Source organism: Brachionichthys hirsutus, chromosome 9 (genome assembly GCF_040956055.1).
Source record: "Brachionichthys hirsutus isolate HB-005 chromosome 9, CSIRO-AGI_Bhir_v1, whole genome shotgun sequence".
In the NCBI taxonomy this organism is placed as follows: Eukaryota; Metazoa; Chordata; class Actinopteri; order Lophiiformes; family Brachionichthyidae; genus Brachionichthys; species Brachionichthys hirsutus.
In genome coordinates, this window is record NC_090905.1 from 3455621 (window position 1) to 3466415 (window position 10795).

General features: G+C 49.4%; 1 protein-coding gene across 1 annotated transcript; it reads left to right on the forward strand.

Annotated features, from left to right (window-relative positions):
- Positions 1-235: 235 nt before the first annotated feature.
- mknk2b (MAPK interacting serine/threonine kinase 2b) lies at positions 236-10413 on the forward strand. The gene is made up of 14 exons (XM_068743025.1): positions 236-342; positions 827-1009; positions 1295-1385; positions 1505-1606; positions 1717-1814; positions 3580-3659; positions 3747-3820; positions 3950-4054; positions 4195-4250; positions 4416-4511; positions 7084-7278; positions 7353-7517; positions 7602-7642; positions 7734-10413. The coding sequence occupies exons 2-14, from the start codon at positions 959-961 to the stop codon at positions 8005-8007; spliced, it is 1428 nt and encodes a 475-aa protein (XP_068599126.1). The 5' UTR covers positions 236-342; positions 827-958; the 3' UTR covers positions 8008-10413.
- Positions 10414-10795: the final 382 nt, after the last annotated feature.

Sequence of the window (10795 nt, forward strand, 5' to 3'; positions counted from 1 at the left end):
GGATTCTAAATTCTGACCGAACAGGTCATCTGGTAACAATAGAGAGGCCATAAAGTTGATGTAACAACATGCAATGGTTGGTTCCAGAAAACTCGTGATCCATCCACCCTCGAGGAGGGCGGGGACAGGGGAGGAGTCAGCGGGGAGGAGTCAGCGGGGAGGAGCCAGCGGGGAGGAGCCAGCGGGGAGGATATAAACCTCCGACGCTCGCCGTTTTCCCGTTACCATCCACGCACTTCCCTACCGGGCATCCCTCCCCCCTCCCTCCCAACCGTCCTCCGCGGCCTGAGAAGCAGTGGGTCCCACGCCGACCGACGCTGGAGCTGTGAAACTAACAACGGGGTGAGTAGAAGTTTATTGCTGCCTCGTCTGACTTGAGGATAAATCTGTCAAACGCCTGCAGCTGACGCCAGCTAGCGTTAGCCGCGACGGCTATCGGTGACGTCACGGCTAAACTCCATTGCTAATGTCGTGACTTGTTTATTTGTTTGCGTTTAGCTAAGCTTCGCTTTCTCTACGGAGTTTATATCCGTCCGCGGCGGGGCGTCCTCCTCTGTTTTGCGGGACGCTGCCTCGACATTGTAGCGGACCGAATACTCGCATACCGGAACGTACGGCGACGTCTGTTAGCTTTAGCGTTAGCATTAGCTTTGGATTTTTGCACTGTAATATGACAAATGTTAGCTCGAGTCAATCCGCTGTACTCCGGTTGCTTTCCTGGGGGGCTCTCGTTATAGCTCATCGTGTCTTGAGTGATTTTTGTTTTCAGTGGGTTGTGGCGTGTTTTTTTATTTTATTTTATTTTATTTTATTTTATTGTCTGCAGGGCTCCCGTTTAAAGCACCGCAGTGAGATCACCCGCCAGCGCAGTGCGTTCCCTTGTTTCGGAGAAGTCCAATTCGGTATACCCGCAACCACTGCCGCCGCCGCCGCTCATCTACCAAAAAACCCAAGCAAAATGGTGCAAAACAAGATCACCGAGGTCCGTGGCTTCCACCGCTCCTTCAAGGTGGGTTGGAGCCCGTTTGGTGCCGCCATTTGGGGCTGGTTCTGTAATCGGAGCACGTTTGTCGGCATGTATGGGGAAGTTCCCACCTCGCTATATATAAACGCATCTGTTGTTCACCCACGTCTCGGCCTGCTTGACCTGGCGTCTGCAGCGGCGATTCTGCTTTAGATGTTTCTGCCCAAATGCACAATTAATACGGCGTATGAGTCAAAGGCTGCGAGAATGGAGATAACGCTGTTTTAATAGATTTATAACGCACCTCATCGCATGTTTGTTTCTCCGTAGGGCCAAAATCCATTTGAATCTGATAACTTCGCTAAAAATGGATCCCATCTAATTGACTCTTCATTTAATTTTGATGCTTCCCCGAGACACGGTGAGTGTTTCTGACTTGAGAATATCAAACGAATGATGATGCGCTTGCTTTAGTCGACCGTTGCAGTTGTGTCTGTCTTTGCGTTTCGGCTGAAGATCTTGACGCCGGTGTTTTCACAGACATACCTTCCAGTCAGCCTATCGACATCCCCGACGCGAAGAAGAGGAACAAGAAGAAGAAGCGTTGCCGTGCAACCGACAGTTTCTCTGGACGGTTCGAAGGTAACCCCCCCCCCCCCCCCCCCCCCCTTTTTTTTTGTCCAATCATGATGTTTCTGTCGCCTGTTACGGCTTAAGTAAATGATTGAACTTGTCCCGGCTCTTCGGTACAGACGTCTACAGGCTACAGGAAGAGGTTTTGGGAGAGGGTGCGTACGCCAGAGTGCAAACTTGCATCAACCTCATAACCAACAAAGAATATGCCGTCAAGGTAAGCAGTTCGATGTTGCTCCGTCTTAGAACCTCCGCTGTAGGAAGTGTTGCCGCTGAGAGGAAGAATGCTTCCTCTTCCTCTTCCTCTGTAGCAGAGCAGTCTCTTCTGTGTTTGTGCTCTGGCTGCACTTTCTTTTTTCTTTTTTGGGGGCGTGCAGCATTAGCTGCTGTCAGATGACTCGTCCCCTCACTGTTTTTTTTTTTTTACTTTGTCAGCCTATCAGAGAGCTGGAAAGGATTGACCCACCCCTTTTCTTTGCTCGTGTTGCCTACAGAGGAAGCTCGCTAGTGGGAACATCGAGTACTGGTAACTGTGCCAAAACCAAAACCCGCGGAGGGAGGGGCGACGGGCTGAGAGTGACCCAGGGTGTTTACACTGCTTTGTTCTCCTCATTCAGCACAGTTGTACTTTTTTCTGGTCCAAATGGGGTGTGGACTTGGAAAAGCATATCCTGGCTCCTGGGGATTTCCTTTTTGGCTTTTTAACTCGTGATCATTTCCTATTTTTCTAGGACTAAGTGTGAAATGTTTTTCTTTGTTGAAGTAAAGTGAAGTAGGACTGGTGCTTGTTTTTTTTGTTCCCTAAATTCTTCGCCTGAGCCGACTATCCGAGGCGGTGGGCATGAGCGCTACCACATTTTAAGACTTGCAGTTAAGTCCCGTCAGCAGTTTGCTTCTATTGAACAGTAACCTGTGAATGCTTCTCTTCTCTTGGAGTGACTTCCAGTGTCGTATTAATATTTCAGCAGAAGCAGAGCACGTTCTGTTTATTTACACTGGGGCGGGTCTCCAGGGTCTTTGCACTATTGTTGGGGGGGGGGGGGGGGGTTCAGACGGCTACTGCCAGATGTCTGGTCGCCCCCCTCCCCCTCCAGGCTCTTGTGGGCTTCTTGTGGAACCCTCGGGACACAAAGGATGAGCTCGGGGCTGCACAGATAGACGATCGTTCCCAAGTCCTTAAGCCGAAGTGCGTCACAGTTCTGTGTTTGCGTTGAGGCCTTGCTTTGCAGCACACGGTTGTGATTCTGATCCGTGGCTTGGGCCGGCGGGTAAAAATCAAGTAACCACTAATGGGTTGTGTTGATGGATTTTGTCAACCAAGTTTCGACTGTAAACACGGAGTTATCAGACTGCGCAGCTTGTTTTTGTTGGCCTCAACGCCGTTCGTTTTCTGTTTGTGCTGCTGACTCGGACGAACGGTGCAGGGGCTTTGGGCTGCTCGCAGGTCTCTCGTCTGACCTTTAGACACACACACTGCAGCGCTGGCCCCACTGGCCTTCAATAGCGGCTGTAATCCCGCTACCAGGAAAGGAAGCATGCACAGCCTCCCAACCACACAATAAACTATGGCTGGAAAATTCATGCCTTTCGCTTCAGTGTCAGCACTCTCTCTTGGCAGTGCAGCTGGTAACTCGGTAGTTTAGTTCCAGACTTAAATTTGTAGCTCTTGTGCTGGCTATATATAGGGCTAATGTTTTAGTCATATACTGTACTGTCATTCCGTTAAAAGTAGGTTAAACTATCTTTGCAATTGGGCTACAGGGAGGTGTGGAGACCATGAAATGTAGGTCTGCAAAAAAGCCATTTACAGGATGGAGCATATAAACTAACGTGGTCGCGAGTGGGGGTTCGTTGGCGTGAGAGGATGAAGGGGTGCCTCAGTCCTCGGTTATTGGATCACTTTTGGGATCCATCCTGCAGCTGCGATGAAGACAAAGTGACTCCTTTGTTTGGGCTCTAAAGACGGTTTGTCTCTGTTCTAGATCATAGAGAAACGACCCGGTCACAGCCGGAGCCGGGTGTTTCGTGAGGTTGAGATGCTCTATCAGTGCCAGGGCCACAGGTAAACGTCCCATCACTACTGCCTGAATGCGAGTATGGATTCAGAACCACAAACTGACTCGTGGCTGTTGCGGTTTCCTTTCTGAAGTAACATCCTGGAGCTGGTGGAGTTCTTTGAAGAGGAGGACAAATTCTACCTGGTGTTTGAGAAGCTGAGAGGAGGTCAGTGAGTCCTGCCGGGTGTCTGCATCAAACCCCTATTGATATTCATACGTCTGTAGGGAAGCTTTGTGTTCCTACGATTTGTTGTCCTTGTAATTAACACTAATGTATCGTTGCTGTTCCCTTCAGGGTCAATCTTGGCTCGCATTCACAAGAGACGTCACTTCAGTGAGCAGGAAGCCAGCGTTGTCGTGCAGGACATCGCCAGCGCTCTGGATTTCCTGCATAACAAGGGTAAGCGCTTTCAAATCAACAACCAGATTACTAGATCTGATCTGACTAGATCACAAGCGTTACTTTCAATTGCTTTCTTGTTTTAAATTCAGATTTTTCTAATAGAAGGGGAACTGTAAAGTTTTTTTTATTTTTTGTAGGGATGGCACATAGAGACCTGAAACCAGAGAACATTCTCTGTGAAACTGCTGACAAGGCAAGTCTGCTGCAAGCGTATCTCCCCATGTTGGTTGAAAGGGCAACTGATGCTGTAATAAAGTGCTCCAGTTGATATGAACCGTAATTGTTGGCGGTTGCGAAATCTAGTCGATGCGTGAATTTAAGACAAACTTGAATTTTAATTGTGAATATTTCTATCTAGATTTCTCCAGTCAAGATCTGTGACTTTGACTTGGGCAGCGGGATCAAGCTGAACAGCGACAGCTCGCCCATCTCCACCCCGGAGCTCCTCACTCCTGTGAGTTCACCAGGGGAAATGCATGTTATCAGGTTAGGGGTGGGTGCTATTGAGAGCAAGGAAGAGATTATCCTGTCATGTGGCCTTCGTTATTGATTGTAAAGCCGTGTCTTTATCTAGTTCAGCTGGCCGGCTTCCTATTGGTCGAGCTTTGCGTGGTGCCAGCTACGGGACAAATGGCCGATGAGGTTAAAATAGTTCGGTCTTGGACTGGGTCCATGAAATGACTGTTTGTTTGAGTGGCTGCCTTCCCTCGCTCTCGATCAGTCACTGAAATCAATATCTGTGTTTTACATGAAAGTCATTTGTCGTGTTTGTCACAAATACAGTGACCCGTTGGGTTAGAGGTCATAATTGCTAACCCCCCCAGTCTGTTGGCACAATAGAAGTCCTCCTCAGTGCCTGAAAGTGTGGAACTTGTGCAAACTCGGAGGGATGGAAAATGGCCGTGGCAAGCTTTGTACTCGGGTCAATATATGTCTGGTGGGTGTTTGGGGGGGTTGGATAGATGGACCCGAGCAGGTGAAGGACCGTTCAGTCAGTAGGGGGGGGGGGGTTCTACAGTGGTAACCTCGTTGGGGTGTCGTGTTTGGTCGACACGGACCGCTTGCCTTTTCTGTCGAGCGTTGTTGTTCTGGTGATCTTTGTAGAAAGTGACGCTTTGGAGTGAAAGGCGTGTTGAGGCCTGTAAAAAGAGACGCTTTCACGCCTTGGAGCGTTGCAAGGCTGTAAGGAACACATTGTGACTTTTACAAGGCCGTGTCCTCCAGCATGGAGAAGTCACAGTAGAACCGGCGGTCTCATTTCCCCTTTCTCTCTGAGGCACGAGACGAACGTCCACCCTCTCGTTCTCCTCAGACTCCACCGAGCGGCCCTAAATCATGCTCCTGCTGCTCTGTTATACAAACGGTTTGTTCTAGAATTGTAATCTTTGCCCGTGTGCCTAGCAACTGAGAGCTGATTGGCTAGACTGGTTGGGGGGAGGGACAAACGGCATGTCTGCTCATGAGCTCTGGCTTGTTTTCCTTGCCTTGAGCACAGGATCAATGTTATCTGATTTTCATCTCTCCATCGGCACTTCCTCCCTGCCCCCCGCTTGGTTTTTTAATGTACTGGTTCTTCTCCTCGCCCCGTTGTTTGTAGTAACTCAAAGTGTCACATCCAGAGCCCATTCACCCTGCGTGTGTTGGAATGTGTCCTCGGGACAAAGTACGGACGGGCCTTTTCTAGGAAAAGGCTAATTTTAGATCAGTAGGAACTGTTTACATGCGGTTCCCTGTCGGCTCTGGTGGAAATGGTTGCCGAGCTGCAACACGAGGCCGCTGCACCCGAGCAGCTTTAACGGTTCACGGAGGGCACGTCGGCCATTTGTTCTCGTCACCGGTGCAGAAATACACGTCGTCTTGCCGGAAGCCGATTCAGGATCCCCGTTGTTCAAACGGCAGAAACGCGTCGGCGCTGTCGACGCGACGGGACGCGAGGTGTTAGGAAAGGAAAGCTCTTCCTCTCGGTCGTCGGTCCACCGCGGCGGGTGAAATAGCTTTTGTCTTGCTTCTGTGGCAGCTGCATTCGGTCTGAATCCTGGGGTTTTGTCTTTGGGGCACGTTAGCTGAAAGCAGGGGGGGGGGGGGGGGGTCCCTCCGACAGAAGCAGCTTTGTCTGGGATCGGATTCCTCTGCAGGAGATTTCATTACATAAGGGTATAGCGGTGTGGAGGCGGAGTCGGGACAGCTGGTGCGTGTCCCCGGGACACAATGGATGCCTGCTCAGTGTAAACGGGCTCTCCAGCAGACGAGGAAGGATGTGGGGCCTCGGCGAATACAAATGCCTGAATGGTCAATCGTTTATGACTAACAGGACAGATTACAAAGAACTCCGAGAGCGGCTTCTGAATATTTGTACATGTTGTACAACCTCGGTGGACATCAAAGGATCTAAACCCTGAACTTAAACAATCTCAGAATGAGCGCTTCGTCGAATTTCTTTCAAATACTTTCATGTCCCGCTGAACTCGAAGCCGTCCCTCTGGAGGTATTAAAGCTGCACGCGGCGTTTGTGTTGCCGAGCTGCGTGATTGGTGGGGGCTTAGTCCAGTCTGTCTGCGCTCGCAGCAAATCCTCTTTGCCCTCTTTGCCTTTGCGGCCTAATTTCAGAGCCGAGGGCATCATCGGACTGAATCCCTCCTGGTTTATGTACGGCTGGATGGTCGAACCAGAGACCCCCCCCCCCCCCCCTCTGCAGCTCATCATGGCGTCGCACGCCTCGGTTCTTCGTGTTTAATCGTACCTGGTTTTCCTGCTTAAGTGGATTTAACGCATTCAGGGAAGGTGGGATCAAAGGATTCGGTGTTTAAATCGAGCCGTCACTGAAGATAAGAACGCGACGGTCACATCGGCTGGCCTGGTCTCATGAACACCCCCCCCCCCCCCTCAGGATTTAATCCTTGACACCGCGAGGTATCAGCCGAGCTAGGAATGCGAGCTGCTGCAGCCGTGAAGCAAACTTTCTCCTGCTTTGTCAGCCTGGTGAAGTGACGACTTGTGCCCCCCCCCCCCCCCCCTCTGTCCCACAGTGCGGCTCGGCAGAGTACATGGCCCCCGAGGTGGTCGAGGCCTTCAGTGAAGAGGCCACGATTTATGACAAGCGCTGCGACCTGTGGAGCCTCGGGGTCATCCTCTACATCATGCTGAGCGGCTACCCCCCCTTCGTGGGCCGCTGCGACGGCAACTGTGGTTGGGAGCTGGGGGAGCCGTGCCACACCTGCCAGGTAGGAACGGATCAGTGGCTCTTCGTTCGTCCAGGCCGGGGCGATGGTTGCTGAACGCTTCGGTCCGTCTCTAGAACACGCTGTTTGAGAGCATCCAGGAAGGGAAGTACGAGTTTCCTGAGCGGGACTGGGCTCACATCTCCTCAAGTGCCAAAGACCTCATTTCCAAACTGCTCGTCCGTGATGCCAAAAACCGCCTGAGTGCCAGCCAGGTGCTGCAGCACCCCTGGGTGCAGGGGGTGAGTCCTAGTCGAGCCCCTCTCGTGTGCCCGAATGTTCCGTTCTGCAGTGAGAGCTCTAACTAGCTTCTCTCTCGTGTTTAGGGTGTGTTTGATGCCTTGCCGACATCCATCGTGCATCAAAGGTGAGTGAAAGATTATTTCTTTGTATGCGTAAATCTCAAATATGGGTTCTTGTGTTTTTTAATACGCATTCTATCGTTTGCTTCTGCCTAGAACCAGCATGGCCAGGGATCTGACTTTCTACGCCGATAAGGCCATGGCTGTGAACCGGCAGCTGGCCGAACGGGACGGCATGGAAGACCAGAAGCAGCAGGAAGTCCCGTTTGTCGTCACCGCCGCCGGCGCTTCCATGCAGCTCTCTCCTCCTTCCAACTCCAAGCTGGCCAGGCGCAGGCAGCGAAGCAGCCAGCCCAAGGGGGGGCCCGTGTCGGCCGCAGAGCTCCACCAGCTCTTGGCCCCGCTTGTTATTATGGGAGACTGTGCCTGAACTTTGTTACACGTGACCTCCGACCTTCTCTTGGGATGCTCTGGCCCCTTTCCCTGGCTCCAGCTGGCCTCGGTTCTTCTGCCGTTCAGGCTTTGACTTGCCTCGCTGTGAAGGGAGTTAATTCTCTAAATGCCTTCTACCCTTCTTGTAGCACTTCGGAAGCACATCAGCCCAAGGCCTGCAAAGAAATGTCAGGGAGAATGGCCAGTAAGGGATCTGGGAGAGGGAGAGAAGTATTTTCTAAGTTATGCTCTTTATTTTTGTTATAAAACTCAGTTCAGAAGAAATTAAACGTTTTTTTTTTCTATGAACGTAAGCTCCGACACCAAAGGACAACCTGCGCTGCTCCCACTGTGAATTGGGTTGGAATGTTCTCTCTGCCTGTATGTGTGTGCATAAATGGCCCGTCTGCATATACGTACAAGCTTATGCAATACGTCACGATGAAGGCTGTCTAGCTCGTCTTGCTGGGGTTCGGCACAAGTGTGGAAGGAGGGAAAGCCGATGCTGTCCATGATACGGCTGGGCACTCGAAAGATTTTTTTTTTTTTTTGTCTCCGATGCAGCCATGTACGTCGGAGGTAAATGTATCTTGGTGGCCAAGCACTTAATGCTCCTATAGCAGAGAATGTCTGCCTAACCTGTGAGGAAAAGGAGGGCCCGTCAGCGACCATCGGACGGGTCGGGAGTTGAATTATCGCACTCGGTATCAGGTGCTAGCCCACCCCGGATTAATCGTTCTCAGTTGGCGCTTGACGAGGAATAAATGTCCGTACAAGCAAATCGTATTTCGCGCCAAGGCGATTGGAAGGGGGTCCGTTCGTGACTCCCCCATGCCACCGCCAGAATTTCGTTTCCTTGCAAATATATTTAAATTTTGGATGTAACCTTGAATATTTGTGTAGTAAAGCTTTCATCAGGGTATGGAAAATCACATTTTGGCCCCAAGTTATTTCTATATACTTTTAGGTACATTCACATTTGTTTCGCTTATTTTGTCTTTATACCCCTTTCAATAGTGACATTAAAAATTCTCATTACAAATTAAGAGGGAGCTCTAAAAAAAATAAATAAAAATGGAAAAACATTCCACCAAAAAAGGTCTTCCACGGATTTGTAGCTGTATTAAGTTTACTTTGTTTCATGTTTGGAAGCTCCATGTCAATGTGCCACACTGATTTTCTTTTTTTTTTTAATTGCTGTTAATTAGCTTTTATTCTAAATATAATTTTCAGGCAGGTGCTGTTCAGTTCAGGTGAAACCTTTAAAGAGAAAAAAAAAAAGTTCAAAGGGGCGTACGACGTGCTAGAGAGAGTTGGCCCGGAGCATTCGTGCCCAGTGGAAGTTAGTTTTTTGTTTGAGTTAGTCTTTGCTCGGATCAGCGTTGTTTAGGTCATCCTGAGCCTGACTGCTAATGGATGTAGCCATTTCACCATAGAGGGTCTGAGTCTTGCTATTGAACGTGTCCATCTGTTAGCCTAGCGGTGACAGGCAGGGACGTGCGATTGTTGTTCTGTTGCCGGCGCTGCATCAAAGGTACTCTGGAAATGGCTCCCTCGGTGTCTAAGGACCCCGTTATGCTGACAATGGGACACTGTAATGGTTCTAAAATGTCTTTCTACCGGTGTAAAGTTATGGGGGTTTATGTCTTATAATAAGACTTCCTTGATTTTGTGGATGCAGCTGTTTCCTCATTTGGGGGGGAAACTTCTTTGATATCTGTAATCTCAAAGCATTAAGCTAATGATTGAGGCAATCAGGAGGTTGAGAAATTAGAAATACAGTTCAGTATTCTGCCTTTTCCTCTCTTTGCTGCATCAAGCAAGTTGGTCCCGAGTTGTGTTATTTTTATTTTTTTTTGTAAGTAGGACTGGGTACTCGATGCACACACTTTGGCGTACTGTAATATCCTGAATGGTATATGTGAGTGTTCTTGGTCATGACCGTTTCTACTTTCCTCAAATGGCAGTATCTTTTTGGACTGCCTTTTATTGGGGACAAAACGATATCCGTACGCCCCCCCCCACATTTTGAAGTAAAAGTGTTAAAGTTTTCATTCAAGCAGCCCATCTCACCTTGAATGTAGCCCTCAGGCGTGCATTTACAATCCATCAACATTGTAAAAAATGTTTTAACGGTTCATCTCACGGGCCGGTGGGATTATCCTACGCTGGTGCAGCCCTCAATCGCTCGAGAGTTGATTCTTCATTCTAGGAAATTGAGATCGAAAGTCTAGCGTGTTCGTTGGGGGAAATTTGAAACAAGTACAAACATATTTGATTTGAAATAAGCACTTTACTGTACCATGTGAATGACTGCAGTTCACTCAAAGCAACATTTATGACCGTTGCTACAGTTTTTTGTATTGTTTTTCTAAAAAATTGCAATAAAATACTTTGAACTACATCTACGATTGCTTCTTTGGTTAAAATGAAAACAACTATCCACCCTGGTTTGTTCTCTCTCCCGTATCTCTAGTTTCATATTAACCGTAAACCTCATCTTTTGGCCGAGGCTGAGGCTGTTTTATCTGCTCCAGAGCTGTAAATCCTTTCATCGGCAGCACTCCGTGATATCGGAGCTGACGCATGTCCGTCCTTGGCTTTGGGTAAATACGACTTCGGTCGTAACCTCACTCGCACCGAGATGTGACGTGGGTTTTGCTTTGTGCCGAGTTGCTGTAGGGGTGCTCCTCTCATCCAGACGGGCCTCCTCCAACTCGTCTGATGCAACCTGCTGTAAGAGCTGCAGTTCACGCTTCCTGCCTCATGATCTCCCTGGAAACACG

What these genes read in the sequence shown, in the direction of transcription:
- mknk2b (XM_068743025.1), top strand. Translation starts at nt 959, where the DNA reads ATGGTGCAAAACAAGATCACCGAGGTCCGTGGCTTCCACCGCTCCTTC. An exon ending in GCTTCCACCGCTCCTTCAAG is followed by an intron (nt 1,010 to 1,294) that starts GTGGGTTGGAGC and finishes GTTTCTCCGTAG; the next exon opens with GGCCAAAATCCATTTGAATC. An exon ending in AGCCGTGCCACACCTGCCAG is followed by an intron (nt 7,279 to 7,352) that starts GTAGGAACGGAT and finishes GTCCGTCTCTAG; the next exon opens with AACACGCTGTTTGAGAGCAT.